This window comes from Helicoverpa armigera, chromosome 14 (genome assembly GCF_030705265.1).
Source record: "Helicoverpa armigera isolate CAAS_96S chromosome 14, ASM3070526v1, whole genome shotgun sequence".
Taxonomy (NCBI): Eukaryota; Metazoa; Arthropoda; class Insecta; order Lepidoptera; family Noctuidae; genus Helicoverpa; species Helicoverpa armigera.
Window position 1 is genome coordinate 5,592,951 of NC_087133.1, and position 19,776 is coordinate 5,612,726.

Genomic DNA, 19,776 nt, shown 5'->3' on the forward strand with positions numbered 1-19,776 from the left:
ATTATAGTCTTGATCTCGTATAGTTCCTCGACCTTCAAAGTTAATAGACCAGTATTAATACGCAAATATTATCGATATTTTGTTCTATTATTATCGATCAAACTATTGTCTAGTGCTATAATAAATCATTATATTTCGAGCATTTTTTGTGTCAGAATTCTAGTTAACTCCATTATGAACATATGTAGCGATGTATTTACAATGAGAAGTAACGGTGATTAATTCATCTTATAAATATGCCACAGTCATCGTGTTAGAGTTTCAAATTACCTAGACAAGAATTAATTCCGTTTAAAACAAGGTGAAGTGGGTTAAAAAATATTAAAACTCAAACAATATACAGTTATCGGTTATATTTCAAACTTTCAATACATGCTTTCGTATCAGAATTAATCGAGACAAAAATGAATGTTGGAATCTATTTACAATTTTTTGTTTAGTTTCGGCGCGTGACCGATTGGTCAAACATCATTGTGCCCAGTTTCACGCTCCTTGTCTCTTGACAAATGATGTTTTTACTTTAGCATTCTAGATAGATAGTCTCATATTTTTGTTGCTGCATAAAAACCGTACTACAATAAATTGTTTTCATTATAAATATGTGATTGACTTCTATGTGCCTACATGGTAGCATGGCTTAGCATGGGGTACTTGACTTTCACATACATATGCATAGTTGACGCGTTCATTCACTGACTATTCATGTCTTCAAACAATTATATAGCACTTTAACGTCTTTCTTCCCACGATTGTAACGTCGGAACGAACAAGTTTGCCGATTTGTGTTTACAAAAGCACTCTCAGAAAGCACCATGTGTGCAAAATTATGTATCGCTTTGTATCACCAACAAAATAACCAGAATATTACAATGTAATATCAGTCCTGTACGACACTATAAGTAATTTAAGCCTAATAATTTCTTGTACCTAATAACGAAATGCGAATCATGCCCACAGGCTAGAACCCGTTCCCAATGAAAGAGAAATACCTGAATGTACTCAATAATTTTTGAGCAACAAACTGTCATACATACTTATGGCGACGTACTAATATAAATACTACCATAATATTTATCGTCAATATATTACAGACTTATCATGACGGCGTTTTGCATTTATTTGTTCAATTTTCTTCGTAAAGCAAAGACCATAAAACCTACCCTGTAGCGTTGAATATTTCTCAGGAACATAAAAACATCAAGATACTTTATATTAACGGCATTCTTTGCACAATGCTTGACTTTGACGAAAACAATGACTTCGGTAGTTACGGTCGGCCAATTTTTCGCATAGTCGTCTGTATTTTGTGGCTGGCGTCATCGTGTGTACCTACGCATGTGTGACACACGCGTACAGGTGCGAATTTTGGTATGTCGCTTGCCCTGCCTCGGTTCCCAGTTCCGCACCGTTAATTTGATATACGGAGGCAGATGGCCTCTCGCCGATAGCACTCGGCTCATGCGCCTTCCGCGCTTTACCGCGAATCCCAAACTTGTGGTCCCGCCGCAAGAAACAGGCGACTTGCTGTTTTCTTGTCACCTCTCTAAATAAAACCAAAAGTACCTATAATAAACATTATTATTCCAAAAAAACATATTAATAGACTTCTTGCTGGCAGACGCTGCCATACCCGTAAATTAAGATATCAAGATGTAAAACTGAAAAAGTAATTGAAAAAAGTCAATTGCTTCAACTTAATAATGAAACCAAATGTAGAGATAATAGTTTTTCAGTCTATGTAGATTACCTGCATAGTAACTGAGTACAAAAGAAACTGAACAATTTTAATATAAAGTATAAATAAGCCGTTGCACAAAAAACTGCAATTCTTAATTATAACTTGGACTCCAAAACAGTATGAAAGTCAGGTGCGGGGTTGTGAGTTAATTTGCATTTTGATCCAGTAACGGGTTGCGAGATAACGCTGTAATGCTCGAGATCTCTGCTCAGATCAACTATCCCACATGTCTCGGTGCCGTTCATCAAGCACTTCTTTCGAACTCTACTCACAAGCCATATACGGCTCTAAGATAACAATGTTGAATACGAATGTTGCCATAATAACCCAAAACTTTTTGATTTTTATCGTAGACATGTTCTCATGAGGTCAGCAATTCTGGAAAGAGTAATTAAGAACCGTAATAAAATAGTTGCTTTACAAATTGGTACGTATCACTCAGTATTTGAATGGTTAAGTAATTATAGTCAAAACGCCAGGAAACAGCCAATCAGTGTTCTGTTATTCCGTGTACAAGAAGTCAAAGACCGTCCGCATAAAGGAGTTATAAGATGCCAGCAACGTAAGGCACATTAGACACGGCATGCATGTGATGATAGTTGTGGTATCGAAATTCGCTCCGGCTGTTCCCTTTGAGCTGCGTTCAGCCGTTTGCGTATTTCGTTCATATTTTTCCTCGTCGTATTTTAATGATGTTCGTCTACTGTAACTAAGAGTCTTCATGCGCATAAAAGTTATTAAAGTTTAGAGTGCGAGTAGTGAGCATTGGCATGAGCGTGAACTGATTTAGGATTCATTCACCCCGCGTTACGCTAGCTGGGTGCCTGGACTGCGCATTGTCTCACACGGCGCACAAAATGCGAATGATCCTTTGTTCGTTACACTTTACCTACAGTGTAACCCAAACCAATAGCGGAACACTTAGCGCCCACCTCTAAACGTAACATTCACGCGCCTGAGCTCACGCTCGAGAACCATTCCTGACTTAACGATATTTACTCTGAAATAACAATACGTGTACTGTTCTGACATTGATAGCTCTCCAACTGATACGTACTGGATTCTCCCGGTATAATGCGTTTAATGGTCCTGCGGTCGGGGAAAACTAATGATGTGTAATTTCCGGTTCTTCAATAATATATAAATAAAAAAATTGCAAGTGTTCAAACTTTCACTCGGAAGGAGATGGCAAATTTACAGTTTATATTTTTTTATCCCAATTGTTACTTTCTCGTAACTAACCTGCAATTTAATGGATAAAAGATTTAAATTACTTATGCACGAAACTTTACCAAACAGTCGTGTTTGATCGTTTTTCTTCATACACACTTTCAATCATCGATGTTCACGGATTACAGTAATTGTAATAATGCATAAACCTGCTTTTACTAGTGCATGTTGAGAACGCACGCACTTGTTCAAGATTTCAGAGTAGAAAGCAGTCTCTTCACTTACTGTTTATTGTTATTGTATCGCACAATAGATACCTCAAGTGGTTTTAGCGATATCTAGCACCGCTCGTGAGCTTTTCATAGTGCAGTCTAAGATATACAAAGCAAGGTCAGGCTATTGTGTACTTGTGACATGCCCGAACCTGTACAAGAAGGCTTAAAAGCTTAAATTACTGAACACATTTATGGTCACGTGTAGAATATAAATAGACTTAATCTTGTGATCGAATCTATATTACACTAAAATTGAAATTATGCTAATTTGAAGTGTCCTCAATACCTTATCATTCACGAATAATAACACAACACTTAATAAACTGTCTGGATAATTGCTCTTGCTTGTGACATAAGATTGATAAATAGCGGTACATATGCAAGTAATCATGATTGTACATCATCCATTAATAACGCGGAATGCCGTCATTAAAGTGAGTCGTCACTGTCCCTGTGATTTATAGGGATCTAACCCAATGGTTAATATAAACTCTTTTGCAAAAAAAGCGGGCACCTATGCGAAATCTTAGTTTTAAGGACTTTACGTGTATTTCAAAGGGTTTTAATGATTGTAGTATGTTTCTAGCATCAAACGAGTTAGCCAAGTATGCGTGAGAGTGTATTCTAAATTTGAATTTTGTACAATTGCTGAGAAATTGGTTAAACCTTGTTTTGGACTAATTGCTGGTAGAAAGTTCGTCGGTGTTTTGAAAAGTTTTTGAAGCGATTTTCAGGAAAATGATGATGCAGTTTTAATTAATGATTAATGTACTTTTTTGTTAGATAAAAACATTTTTGAAAAACTATGCGTATTTGATGAAATTTTCACCTGCTCTAAATGGGCTATACTGATGATTGATGGCAATGTTAAGAGTTTCGGTATTTTAGTGTAAAACGTTCTATTGTGTAGATATTGTACCCACGTGTTTTAAAATATCGCTTACTCATAAATAAACACTATTTAGAGTACTATCAGTACTTTGAGCTGCGACAAAGTCAATTTAAAGTAAGCAGTGCCGATCACAAATCGTCTTCTATCGGACTTTGACATTTAAAAAATACCAAATTTTGTGATAAATGTTAAAATTAACCACATAAAAAATGATGAGGAGGGTTAAAGCTATCTAAAAAGTTAAATTATTGCCGCGTTGAAGCTCTCGATAACTCCATAGGTATAGGGTTACTAAACGATGATTTAGCTGAAAGGGAGTCAAGAATTCAAAATTATTGGCCAAGCATATGTTTCTTAAGAATTGAGCAGATAGCCAATTATTGTTATGATTTAAGCAGGAAAGTGCTGTAGATGCCAGAAAATCTCGGTGCAGGCAAGTTTATTTAATAAAATGTTCGTGGGATGAAAACACGCTATTTGAACGCTCAGACTCATAGATCTTCAGAGATCTACGAAGTTTCCCAAGAGACGAGGTTGTTTAAAAATCAGTGATTACGAGTCCTTAAGACCTCGTGCTCAGAGTCTATGTGCTATTTTCTGTATTTTGTAGAATTTCAAGACTTTAAAAAATGTCAAAGTCTGATAGGAGATGAGTTGTGATCGGCACTGCTTACTTTAAATTGGTTTTGTTGCAGCTCAAAGTACCGATACTCCACTAAATCATGTTTATTTATGAGTAATCGATATTTTAAAACACGTGGGTACAATATCTACACAATAGAACGTTTTACACTAAAATACCGAAACTCTTAACATTGCCATCAATCGTCAGTATAGCCCATTTAGCGCAGGTGAAAATTTCATCAAATACGCATAGTTTTTCAAAAATGTTTTGATCTAACAAAAAAGTACATTAATCATTAATTAAAACTGCATTGTCATTTTCCTGAAAATCACTTCAAAAACTTTTCAAAACACCGACAAACTTTCTGCCAGCAATTAGTCCAAAACAAGGTTTAACCAATTTCTCAGCAATTGTACAAAATTCAAATTTAGAATACACTCTAACGCATGCTTGGCTAGTTCTTTTGATGCTAGAAACATACTACAATCATTAAAACCCTTTGAAATACACGTAAAGTCCTTAAAACTAAGATTACGCATAGGTGCCCGCTTTTTTTGCAAAAGAGTGTAGTTTTTATATCAGAGCAATAATTATACAATGTTGTAAAAGCCGTTAAGCTTTACAAGTCTCGATACAATATGTTTCAAACGACGCGGATTACATGTTAAGTCTCTAATGTGTATAATCAAACTATTTGGAGCCATTACATTAAAAAATACATTTATAATGATCTACTAACACTCGTAACAACTCGAGATACACATCAATTATATCAGAGCACATAATTTTATTAACTTCAAAACACTGTTGGGGAAATATTATTATATCCGTATAAAAAGAGGTGTCTAAATGGTCTAATAAAGACCAATAAAAAACTGGTAGATTTATATCTTCCGTTGAGTTCTTAACACCTCTAAATGTCGTAGAAACTTCCAAGCCACAAAGTTCTAGTGATTTAACTTCTAATATCGGATGTGTATCAATTGCTTGCCAAGTTATCGTGAAATATAATCAGTTGTAATGGCGGAACTAAATTGGTTGTTGAGTAGCTGGCTAACATATCTATAAAGATAAATACCTCAATAAACTTGTGGGTTATTTTGTGTAGTTAAAGCCCCAGACTAAATTCGTTGAAGTGTTTCCGTTGAATGAAATAAAGTTCAATATATGACACAGTTCTCACTAAACCAACAAATAAAAAAAAGAAACGTCTCTATAGTTAATTTACAAAACGAGCACACCCTAATTTCTAGCGGCTAAACTACATCATGCGAGCAACTCAAAATAAATACCGCCGACCAACGGCAGTCAAATATTTTGTTCCGTTGTCATTATAACGTTTACTGTTAGCAGTAATAGTATTCTGAAAAAAGTTCATATATAATAATGAGATGCAATAAAAACACGCCGACATTTGAACCTTAATAAGTTAAGTGTATTAACACAGCTAATAGCAAAGACAATTGCAAGTTGCTCTATCAATTACTAAGTCACACGATCCCGCCGATATCGCCATTATAAGCACATTAGAGATGCTGTGGTCACGCTATACCGGCATTACTAGCATCTGTAACACGGTCACATCGTTCTATGGACACACAATTTTGGTTTCTACTGCACACTTTAGTTCCTGAGCAATTTTTACACGAGCGTGCGAAAACAAGTTCCAGCGATTCGGTTATAGATTTCCGATTTATCGAGTTACGACATTCACTATATCCGTAATTGAATTCACCGTTTTCAATCAAAATATGTAGGTGCCTTATGAAATGCAAGACAAAGTGATTAGACACAATTTGTGTCCCAATTCCTGTAACATGAATCGGCTTCACGCAAATAATATTTGGCTAGACACGCTAGTGTATAACAGCATCTAATTTGTGCTTTTATTTGGACTGGACTGTGACCTAGGCCTTTCGTGCTTTCTAATGGAGCAATTATTGTAATGACGAAATTAAGGTCTTGTACGTTTGTATTTGAATGTGGTGCGGTTGTAATGCTTGCGATATAAGAGGAATTAACATTTTCATGTGGTAGGGTCACGACCCAGCGCTCCCACACATAAATCGGCGGTGGATGTCGCGTCGTGAGCGCACCGCGCTGCCGCCGTACGAGCGCACAGCGCCGCCGCAGCGCGCAAGCAGCTACCGGACGGCGTTGTTTCGTGTTACCGCTGTAATTAATATTATCAACCTGTTTGCCTGTCGCTTCGTGTTATTTCTAACAAATACGCAGTACATTATATATATGGATTCACAAACTATAATGTACTTTACAAAATTATTCACAAAGGCATTATTGACAAAAGGTGTCTTAGCTAGAGTCAAGCATTCTCAGATATAAATGGATTTCTAAACAAGCTGGCTTGAATTCCGCTCTGAATACAAATAATATTTCCCATATAGTATCTTTCTGTCATAATGGACCTTAATCTCTGAAAGTTGCAGTACCAACTTTTAACTTTTGAATACCGCAAGCAATATCTCCTTTACAGTTACCCTAACACTAGCCACGATGTACAAATAAATGTCAAAGATCGGTATTTAGGTATAGCCGGAATATTCAATTTCAGACCGAGGCATAAACTTACAGTTACCTTCATACAAGCTGAACAGGCACATCAGTAAAATACAGTATTTAAATGCTGTTTTACTATTGAAACTTAGGTAAGGAACATATATTTTCAATTAGACGCGCGAAATGTTAACGACCAATGACAAGTGCGAGTGTTCTTATGTACTTTCCGTTGACATTAGTACATGTTACAACACTTCCTCGTTGTAGCTCATCATTAGTCACTAACGCTTAACTAGCTTTTTCTTGGGCTCCACCGGCGCTCAAGTCATTTTGTGAAAACGAACATATTTTTTCTTTAATGAGCACTGATGTTTGCTTCGAAGTAATAATGATCTGAACAAAAGTCGCCGTATTCTATTACCGGCTTGTAAACAAACCACGGGGAAACCGAATGAGCGGACAGGTGGACACCGCGATTCGCAACATGAAATATAAGATAAATTAACAAATCAACTGGTTTTGCGTTGATAGCGAGCGGCGGCGGAGGTTGTGACAAATAGGTGTGTACCTCATACGTACAGTTCGCAACGGTCCGCCACACGGTACACCACATATTTCGTTAATTGATTAACTGTGCCCCGTTGTTCAACGGTACAGTTACGTACATATTTAATCATCCGTCAATTGATTTATGCGAACACTTTATAAATTGACACAAGTCTCATTACAATAATTTTCTTTCCTTAATTTAGCAAACGACAAAACAAACCGTTAAAACAGATATTGATTACCAGAATTTACATCTTCTATGCTAAAATATACGGTTAATTATGGTCGCCAATTTATAACTTTCCTTGGGATGCGTAAACTTTATATTAGAACCCTATAAATAATAATCAAGATTTTGAATTAGCGAAATTAAACTGAATATTGATTGCCTGTCCCACAGATGTTGTTTATGGACTATTATGACGACTTCTGTGAAGAATTTATGACAAAATACAAATGGCGTGGAATCCAAGAAAATCAGTGAAGACTGAAAATAACCTTTACACCCAAAACAAAATGACTGGCATTAAAATTACATGGATTAGTTAGTACAACCAAAGAAAATCAATCATTCACATAGCGTCCTCATATTTTGTTTTCCATTTATAAACTGTGAGTGATTATACTAACAAATAAAACGAAACAGTAAAGTCAATCAAAAAGACTTGAGCCATTTAGAAGGTGTTTTCCTTCTTTAATCCTCATATAAAACTAATTATGTTCCATTAGTACAACAGTACTGGGCAGTGTTAATTACTTCACTCAGTCAATTAATAAAGAATTTATCTTATTTTATACGGCACTTTGAAATATCAGGTGATTAATTTACTCGCCTTAAGCGTGAATTCAGTTATTAGCTAAACTGTTATTAACTTGCTAAGCGTTGCTAATGACTTATAAATTGCCACAAATACGTATTATTTGATATAAAGATAAATAGATCGTGTTATTGGAGTGTGTCAGTATACAAGAAGGAACATGATATTCATTGCAAAAACAACGATTTATTTGCTCGCTTCGGATAGATGATAACAATCGATACTAACGCGAGACAATCACGCACCAATCAACAAATAGTGTGAGAATAAGTTTATGAGGATGAGTACAATACACCAGCTATTATTTAAACGAACATTATATACAACTATCATAAACCTACATAAGTTGTATGGTATAATTGTAAATCTCCGTGGTGTTAATATTAATTGACGTGACAGAGAAATTGTATAGAAGACACGAAATGGTTTATATTTAACCGCTATTAAACTCCCACACGGAGTCCTAATTATCTCTTGTCGAATTGGTGAAATACTTCTGACCGCTTGTCATACATCGTTATAAACTCACACTCGACAGATTTTGACTCTAATTAACGAAGCTATTAGGTCCAAATTACCGCGGCTGAATCAATCATATAAATGATGGCACAAGTGGTGTTCACAGAAATACGTAAGCTTTGCTATCATCTAATAAAAAATATATCATTCTTTTAAATTGTTATAATTAAATCACGTTGACTCTAATTATTTGTGCGCGTCAAGGCAGCGTTACTTTTAATTTAGAATTGGTTTGAAGGAATATAACCACGCCTTGATTATACTTTAGTTGAATTTTAAAATAAATGCGGTTTTTTACTAGCCAATAATGAAATATTGAACTTTGCATTGCTCTTTTTTGTTCTTATTTGTTTAATAATATGTACTCTTACATCAGATTACAGTGTGCCTATAATACTATTAACTTAAATACATATTGTATTATTATGTATAAATAATGTAGAGACATGACGTGTAAGCTACTACTGCTTAGCCTTGCGTGGACGCACACCTTAAGAAAAGCTAATAATATATATGAAGAAGGAAATTCATGAAAATTGGTGGTTTCCTATAACGTTTAATTTTGCTTACTCTTTATGAAAATCCGAAGTTGATTTTATGATAACCCTAGTTGCCACAAAGTCTTGCAAACGTAAAGAAACAATCAAAGAAGTAATAAACAAAATACTTCATTAGAAAAATAACTTGACACAGATACTTAATAGTTTACGTGTGTATTGTGATTACTTGTCCGTTAACAAAGCACACTATAAAACAAACATTTTATCTTGTACAATACAAAATAAGAAATAACAAACACCCTCGTTCCCAGGAGCACGTTGACCGCAACAGTTATTTTCATTAAAGGCTATTCTTTCATCTGATGTATGCAAATTAACAGATATCCACGTACACCTTTGGATAACAATCAGACTTGTCTTACACAAATACGAAATTACCGTAAAATTCGTTTCAAGCCTTTTATATCTGCAGCTTCATAAACATTAATTAAGTTTCCATGCTTTTAATACACCGTCAGAAATTAATAAATACAATACACAGTACGCTGAGTCAGCAGAAAGCTATCTTCGTTTAATAAAAGCAATATAATGTGAACTTAAAATAAGTTTATGTGAGCTTATTTTATTTTCGCATTCCACGTTCTTTGAGCTCTTGTCTCTAAGTAATAACTTTAGTTCGATGCCATTTTTCATAGGCCTAATCTAGTTCAAATTGCATAATATCCGAATGCTGACATCGTAAATGAACACTCATAGTATTCTTATCAGTTGGCAAAGGAAATAGATATAACTCGCACACCTAGTTACTCAGCTCTGTAAATAAGTAATGGCAGCGCCCCCTCGGCGACTACTACTTGATTGCATCTGTTGTCGCTCTTCATATCGCGTACACTGCTGTGATTTAACAACCACCTGTCTTGGTTTATGTCCTCCGATAGCCGCACACGAGGAAGTACATGGAACTAGAAACGAGGCGTGACAAACACTACCTACCTATATTGTCACTATCTCGAAACAAATGTCCACTGCATATTATTCAGCTCGCATTTTTGCCAGTTCTTAAAAGATGCTAATACGATGAGATTAAAAAGATTATCTCGAAATGAGTGCTGTAAACTGGCGCCACCATACTCCCCATAATAAACAAACCGAGATTCTTACTGTAACATACTAAACATTTCCGTGATGGCTTTCTTGATAATGATAATAATCATTTTGATATCATAAAATAAGCCTGTTTGCAACCTACTCAGGCTGCATTGTGCGAATTCAAATGTCCAGTTGAATGAAACCGACGACGTTTTTTCTATGTTATCTCTTATTTGGTGAACTCGTTTAGGTATCAACAAGAGATAAGTCGCGTATTCAGAAGCTAAATGTGGATACTTTATAAATGGATTTCGCCGTGTAGCCAAAGTAATAAGTTGTGTATTTCTGTGCAACGCACCGCAGCTGGAATCACTAATGAGAGCGCAATTCAAATCAACTGATTTATAAGGAGTAAGTTATTTCGCCGGCTGCGCGTACAATATTTACTAATGTTCTAACGGCCACATAGATATTGTAGTCCATTATTGCGATAAGTATAATGTATACCAGATATGCCATATAAGTTTCTACCGTGATAAATCATACCTAAAAATCTATGTCATTTATGCCCGACGGAATAACTGCAATGTTATTTGCCGATTGTCTGTATAATTGCACAACGCTGCAGATTGCCAAAAGCTAATTACTGAAGAAGTCCGTCGGAAATGAGCTTCTTTATTCTGTAAGTCCATTAAACTTTCTGTAAGTCCATTAAACTTTATATTGGTTATAACTTTTATATTGGGGAATGTCGAATTGTGTGCATTGGGAGGTCTGCTACCTCGAAATGTTCTACGTCAGCTTATATTAGCTCGTTAAGAGTCGGCGGGCCTTGTCCGGATGATATCGCTTAACCCCCTCAATTAGTGTGCCCTGACTATCGCGTGGCAATAACCCGAAACAGCATATAAGCTCCCCGCACTCGTGACGCGACCAACGAACCAAATGAGTGTACTCTTAATTAGCCGTTATACTATAAATTTTAAAAGCGATGATAAGGTCCCGTTGTGCGCTCTCCGGGAACACTACCCGCCGGCTAATGGTGCCTTGAGAATTAAATTTAATTAATTCCTCCTCGCCAAACGTGCTTACGGGATCGAATTTGGCTAACAAATGAATGTCCCGGAAAGAAGGAAAGAGAAAGGAGAAGTGCATCTACCTTAGAATAAGCTAGGGCTGTTAACTTGGTTAGACTATAGGTAAGATGAAGTGTTTATTAAAAGTATAGGGCTGTGAATACATTCCGACGGGTTATGTAAGTTGTGCAAATACTTATGGGAGCTATTTAAATACAAACACATAAATCGTAATAAGAAAAGAACGGAGCCATATCTATACAGAAAGTTCCACTTGTCTAGTCACATAACCCTAACGACACGGCGCAGGCGCCGCCGATATAAAAGATGCGCACGATAACCACATGTGATAATAGTACTTATCTGTATGATTGCTTTTAAATTCATATTTATCGAGATACACCGGGGTCAATTACTCCTCGTAACATCAGTTAGGTCCTTTATTACAGACATTATCTTTTTTCAGTGCATCATACAGTTTTAAATATTTTATAATGATATCTTAATTTGCAGAACCTGCAGCTTTTTTGTCCTCAAAACGAGTGTCAGGGCAATAACAGTAAGAGTGCTAATGACAAAACATGTTATCGTTATCTGAAAAAGATCAGGGGATTCTTGGATATTGTGGTGAAACTATTTCAATTAGTTTGTGACGCAGTTGTTAGGCGGGCGGGAAACGTGGCGTATTCCGCGTCCGCTGTTTAATTTCCATGAGCGTGTGGCGGACGATTGCAGAGCGTTGTTAGCCGCACTATGCGTCTCTCGCCTTTGTTTATGTTACTGTTTGCTGCACATAAATGGAATGAAACTTGTCGACTGTGCCGACCGATAACGGAGCGTTTTGTCTGTAATTAAGAACGGCGAGAGCGGGTCAGCCGTCTACCTGGCATTACCACAAAGTTATGGAGACATTTTGAGCGTGTCCAGATTGTTTAACTACAAGCCTGTCATGTTTAGAATGAACTTGTGTTATAAATCTGCCATAACGTCATGATTCCGCTGAGATTGTTTGTTAATTGTAGGTAAAACATTACTCGCTAATGAACCAGCTGCGGAGCTACAGCTTGAGTGCCTACATTATGGAAGTCCACTGCGTATTGTTGTTGACTTGTTGCGCACCACGACCGATAGCATTATGTCCACTATTATTTAACTCAGAGCACTATGTACTTTATGTAAAATAGAATGATTACTGTACTGGGTTATAATTTGATTTGTCAAAAATTATAACCACCACGTGTACCATAATAAGTGATAACTCGTGGCACGTCTTTGTACATAAACACTTTGAAACAGATTCGCGCAAACACGCTGTATTATTCAAAATGCATTACAATATCGAACATTATCGTAAACTCAGCAAGTCGTTTACAAACTGTGACACTCAAGCAATTAATAGGCACTTTAGATGCAAATAGGCCTCAACGATTTCCTTCGTGAGACATCGATTTGGTGCAGTGCTAAGTGAAACTGTGTGAAGAGATCACGATGCTATAAACAGAAGACAATAATCGTTGTTCGTGGCGCTCGCGCCGGCAGCGGCCACGTGTAACCCCTTGTCTAACTCCGCCGGGAGCTTGACAGTAGCACCATTTGCATTTTATTACGCCATCCGCCTACTACATCACCGCTTACCCACCAATATTTTAATTTCCATCCACAATATTCCCATTTGATTCTACTTATGATACGAGCTTATTGATACAAGCTAATTTGAATTTCATTATGCATATTATGCGCGCTTTGAAATCGTAATGAGTATGACTACATTTTTGTGATTCTTTCCTGAACGAGGATATGTTAATTTTGCGCATAAATATTGTGGCAACTTCTTTATTAATTTATGTCAGTATGTTTATGTGGTGTGTGATTTGTTACAGCACACGCTGACGGGTCACAGCGGCAAGGTAATGGCGGCGAAGTTCCTCGGGGAGCCGACCAAAGTGATCACCGGGAGCCACGACCGCACGCTCAAAATATGGGACCTTAGAAGTAAAATGTGTAAGTATGTACCGACTCATTTGCTTTATAGGACCATCTTGTTTATTGGAAACGATTTTAATAACAAAATAGTATTTCTCTGTTACAGACAAGAATATATTGCACTATAATTCATAATATTCTATTGTATGGAAACCCTTCTCGCAGTCGTCTTTTATAACTCGGACAAGTACTAACAGCTTAGATTTAGACTCAGGCATAACGATAATATATAACATTACATAAATACGAAAATAAAGTTATGGCAAAGAAATGGGAACCGTTTAAAAAAGAAGACTTATTTTAACCTCGCTTTAACTGATCTCTGGTATATCTGTGCTTCGGTGTGTAATAAAGAGAAAAGAGGAAATTGCTGATATAAAACATTAGGTGGTAGCTGATTACATCTAAGCCTGTGCAAATTGCAATTAAGGTTGCGACGCGCTAATTATTACCCAATAAATTCTACGACATTCGGTTTGTCAATCTATTCGGGGATCTAACTTGCTCTGAAGTTAATTGTTTATTGGGGACGATTGTTGACTACTTTCGAAGTATATATTCTATGTTTAGAGCGTAGTAGTTTTATTGGTCAGATCTATTTTTAATTAAAAACATCAAAACAAACCAAAATATAATTAACGCCACACGATATACGAGTTGGCAGTACCCTCGCTGCTGTGAAGTAATTCTACTAATTCTACTAAGTAATTCTACCAAGTAATTCTACGTTGCCGTACACCGGATAACATTCTGTTGAAGCGTCGTGTGAAAATTAAAAGATAAAAGCCGAAGACAAATGCAGCTGGAATTAAGGAACAGTATGAAGCACACGCGATACGAATGGTTCACGCGATTACGCGTTTTCACTGCATATGTGGCTATTTATGGACTGGCTTAAGTTTCTACTATGCATGTAAGCTTGCAGCGAAACTTATTGCAACTTATAATGAGACTTACAACTGAATTATTTTTAGTTTAAAAAAAAGTGTTAAAATTAAAGCCACCTTAGTGATTCTGTAATTGTGCTGGAAATACCATTTTGAAAACAAGATAAAGTAAACTTAAGTTAACATTTAAACGTGGGTTACAAAAATGTAATCCAATCTAAGAACTGCAGAAGTCGTAGCGTTAGTTACAATTGTCCCTTCTTAACTGCCGGTAAAGGCATTCCAGATAGTTTTCATAGTGGAACATTTAATCTAACCTGCAAAAGTACTAAGGATTATCTCGAATTCCAACTGAGAAACTCTTCCTATTTTACAGTCTGTTAAAAATTTGCATTTTATCTAAAGAGCGGCAATGCATTTATTTGATACGTTCGTGTAATTTATCTGGCAACCATTTGTTTTCCGTTGAGCTTGCGAACCAACACTAAGTGGTGTTTAGAGCTGTTTCACTTAACATTCGTGATTAGTCTCTGTTAACTTCAAGAGGACCTTACCAACTAATAGTTGTAGCTATTTAGAAAATAGTTTGTTTCCAAATACAACTCGATGGAACCTTTTTTCTCTGATTTACGATAGGCTTGTTGACTTCCTGCGATGGTGGAGCTATAACTTATATGTTAGCTCCGATAAGTTATTGCCTACACACGATACGATGCGCAAGTGCGGGTGTTCTCAGGCAATAAACGTCTGGGAACTCGTCCTCATAAACATATTACAATTATTGGATCGTGATAGATAACACCATTTATAACTTAGATTGTAATTTTAACAGCCGTGGAGGCTAGCTTTAACGCTTCTTAGAATTGATTGATATCTAATCAGGACGTGTAACGCAATTATCTATTTTAGTGCATCCTTTTTCCCGAAGCCATTATCCCTAGGAAGTAATTAGAGCACACCTGATTTATTTTCTCTGGCTGCTGGGACGGCGGTGGTCATTTGTTTTACTACTGCAATATTTAAGAGCATCAACCAATATTGTAAAACGAAACGGTATCCTGCATATAACAGCCCATAAAAGGTTATTGGATTTTTACTATCATCCTTTCATGTAGCGAATGAATCATTTTAGTACTTCAATATCCTGTTGTCTAATTAACAAAGACATATTTTTTGCATTCGCTTGGTGATGTACGTTATTTAGTTTCATCGCTAAAACTCCCTGAGGCGTATTAGATACACCTCAACGAATAAAGTAAAAACAATGGGGAAGCAATCAAGTAGCCACAATTAGATTGATAACAATCAAAGTTCATCAATGTTTTAACCAATCGGCGGTTTGTATGTTGAGCCTCGATCAAGTGTGAATAACTATAGTATCCCGTGGCGCCGACACATGGTCCAATTTATTATATTAATAAATATCATTTTTTATCAAACACGCTACTTAATATTGGGAGGTGTACCGTCATAGATAAACATCAGACATCGATAAGAACTGACAGATTGCTTAATATTTTTAATTCAGCTGATTATGAAATAATGAGAACTGCTCAAACGAGTATTGACGATAACCCCCACACTATGAGGGTATGTTACTTCATTACATTGTTGGTAATACTTGTATATTACGAGGTGACGATGAGTCAGAGACCAGGTTTATACCGATTCTCATCTTTGAATATATATTGGCTACTTATTTTACTCATATCATTGAAATTTCTATTACTTGATGTTTAAGGTTAACATACAAGCGAAAGTAGCTCCACTACATTGCTGAAAAGATATATCAATTGCCCGGAATATAGAAATACATAAATACAAATTATTTTAATATGTGTCTGCAAATAAGCAATAATACTCCTATCAAGATGAACGACAGTTGTTAATTCACCAATAAAGCGATTAGAAAGTCATCGCTTTACTTAATACTTCTCGTATCTCGTTGAAATATTAAGCTCATTATACTTGTACCAATAAAGCTTACAAAAATATTTACTATCAATTCTATCAGACTTTTCAATCAGTCTTTTGTATTTAATGTTTGGCTTTATGGTAGAAATCTTTATAGTAAATACATTCATTAAATACAAACTAGCTTAAGCATGCAGTTTCACTCTCTTTCTGAGGAAACTAGTTCACGTTTATAGGATATTTTATTTATTGGGATAGCTTTATAAGATAGATGAAAGAGTCTTAGTGATTGAACATTGAAGAAGTATCAAGCAGACATACTTTCGGATGAATATTATCGCCGTGTGATCTGTATAATCTGTAACATTAAGTTTCAAAATCTGTGACTTTCTCTCTATTGTAGTCTGCTATCATTGTAACGCTATACGATGTTTAAGGATAATTAGAGTAAATCTCTTCACATTCAGACTAAATGACAAAACAGACGGACGACCATTTACTATTGAAATTACTAAATAGGGTATTACATGCATTTTTGAAATATATCTTAAATAAATTCTTTAGTCTTAATATATCTCTAAAAAATTAAAAATATTTTTTTTTCTCACGTTATGTACGAATATAAATTAATTGTTTTATCATAATTTCAAATTTCGCGCGTATTTCGCGAAAACGCGTCACACAACGGACGCCATGATTGTTTTTTGGTCATGACGTCGTAACGTTAGTAAACAAACTACAGCTGTCAGTAATACATATTTTGATATGTATTGAAAATTTTAATAATGAGTAATTATGCTCCGTATCGTTGGTGTGTTGTTTCTGAATGGGAGAACACTAGTGTAAAAACACCAGACAAATTATGGATTCAAGTACCAGTGGATATAAATATGAGAAACACTTGGTTAAAAGTTGTTTACAACCGTAATGACGTCATTAGCATGGCGGCGACATTTCGTAGTGTTCAAAGACAGATAAAAAAAACCTAAAAACTTTAAACTGCAATAAAAAATATATTTATGTACCTTACGAAGTGAAACTAACATTTCCCGATTGCTTTTCCTCTAAACAATCATTATAATACACTTTTAATTTTTTTCTCATCTAGACTAAAATACCCTATTAGAGTAGAAAGTTTCTCTTGATTTAACTTAATGTGAGAAAATGGATTCTAAATGTTACACTCGAAATCTTCTTTTAAAAAATATCAATAAGGAAAGACAGGATTAAAATAATACCTAGGGAAAAACATCAAATCCAAAATAAACAATAAGCAACCTGAAGACAAATTTTCGACTTTGTATTTTGTACTTTGCAAAGGTTCTATTGAACGTTATACTACACTTCTGGACACATCTATTGGCCCACCTTAGAGTTTAGGTTTCGATGGCCCCTACCGAAATATTATTGCTAGATTGAACAAAAACTGTTGATGCAGTTTTAAACCTGATACATTTTACCTTATTTTTCGATCGTATTGTTTTAAATTTGAATTCAGAATACCATACGACATGGAGCTACGCCTAACAAGTCGGATATGTGCCTCGTTAAAGGCAATTGATTTTTGAATAAAAAACATGTTTTATCAAATAAAGGTTTAATTTAATAACGTGTGTTGCCTCCATGGGCATCTACCACAGCTCTCATACGATTAGACATAGAGTTTATCAACCGGTCTATGAAGTTTTGAGGGATCATCTCCAATTCCTCTTCTATGGCAGTTTTCAACACCTGCATCGTCTGGGCAACTGGCTGACGAGCCCTAACACGTCTTTTTAGCTCGTCCTACATGTGCTCAATGGGGTTCATGTCTGGGCTTCTGGCTGGCCAGTCCATAACTGTGATATTCACATCCCGAAGATATTCCCTGACGATGCCGGCCGCATGGGCTCTTGCATTATCATGCATAAAAAGGAAATTTGGGCCCACATAGTCCGCGTATGGTATCACGTGAGGTCCTAAGCACTCACGAATGTACCTTTCAGCATTTAATGTTGGCAGCCGTGGTCCTGTAACAACCTCAAGTTTAGTTTTGCCGCTCGCGGATATACCGCCCCAGACAGTCCTTGAGCCACCGCCATAAGCAACCCTCTCTTCAAAGCAGCATTGTCCGAAACGCTCTCCCTTACGTCGGTAGACCTTCTTCCTTCCATCATTGCCATGTAACACAATTTTAGACTCGTCAGAAAAGAGTACACGGCTCCAATCTTGGTGTCTCGAATTTAAATGACTGCGTGCGAAATGAAGGCGCGCTGTTCGGTGGGCTCGCGTTAGTTTGGGCCCTTTAGCTGACTTGTGTGGTACCATATCGTGTTCTTTTAACCTTCTCCGAACAGTTCGAGCACTCACAGATACTCTGTGGAAGTCGCGAAGTTGTTTTTGTATCTCAATGGAGGTAAGGTGACGATTTCTCAAACTGGTCATCACGATGAATCGATCCTGCCTTTCAGTTGTGAACCGAGATCATGGCCTTCCTTGGCGACGAACAAAGCCGCCAGTCTCTAGGTACCTCCAATAAACATTTCGGACCGCAGATTGACTTAAATTAAGTTGAGCGCTCACGTTTCTTTGGCTGTGTCCGGCCTGAATAAGTGCCACAGCTTGGGCGGCGATTTCAGGTGAAATATGCATAGATTATTGAGAGAACCTCTCCTTAATGTTAAGAATAAGTAATGTTTGTTGCAAAACCAACGATATCAATCACTTTATCAAGAATTAAATCCAAGTAAACCAATAAAACCAAGTTTTCTTAGTAATCGATTGTTTGATATCAACAAGCAGGCTCTAAATTGTCTCTTGTTTCTTTAAATTCTGTATTCGAAATTCAAAAAAAGACTATTGAATGAAATTGTGAATGTGCAAGGTTCAAAACTGCATAAAAACCTTTTGCTGGACCTAATATAAAAATTTAGCTAGGACCAAACGAAATTGAAAACACAAGGTGGGCCTATAGATGTGTCCAGAAGTGTATTTCAGTATACACATTCTAAGGAAAATGACAATGCGGTGTACGTATTCGACCACATACCAGATGCAACATAGATGCAAAATGTATATCATAGGCATTGTTGTTCATCGATCCGTAAATCTGTACACAGAAGAGAGACCAGACGTGTTGTGGTAAGCCGCAATCAAGTGAAGACTACGTGTAGCCATACTTTTTCTGCGCTGTCGATGTATCCAAATAAGTTATCGTCAATCTTTTTTTATTTTTAGCAAGGATA

General features: G+C 36.3%; 1 protein-coding gene across 3 annotated transcripts in view; it reads left to right on the plus strand.

The window, feature by feature from the left end:
* Positions 1-19,776, plus strand: part of LOC110380849 (autophagy-related protein 16-1) — a 144,400-nt gene that overhangs the window by 102,775 nt on the left and 21,849 nt on the right. For all 3 annotated transcript variants that reach the window (XR_010277108.1, XM_021340977.3, XM_021340985.3), the window contains one exon: positions 13,649-13,769. Coding sequence is in view for 2 of the 3 variants with exons in the window: in XM_021340977.3 (XP_021196652.1) it covers positions 13,649-13,769 (121 nt within the window). In the remaining variant the exon portion in view is untranslated. The remainder of the gene's footprint in view (positions 1-13,648; positions 13,770-19,776) is intronic.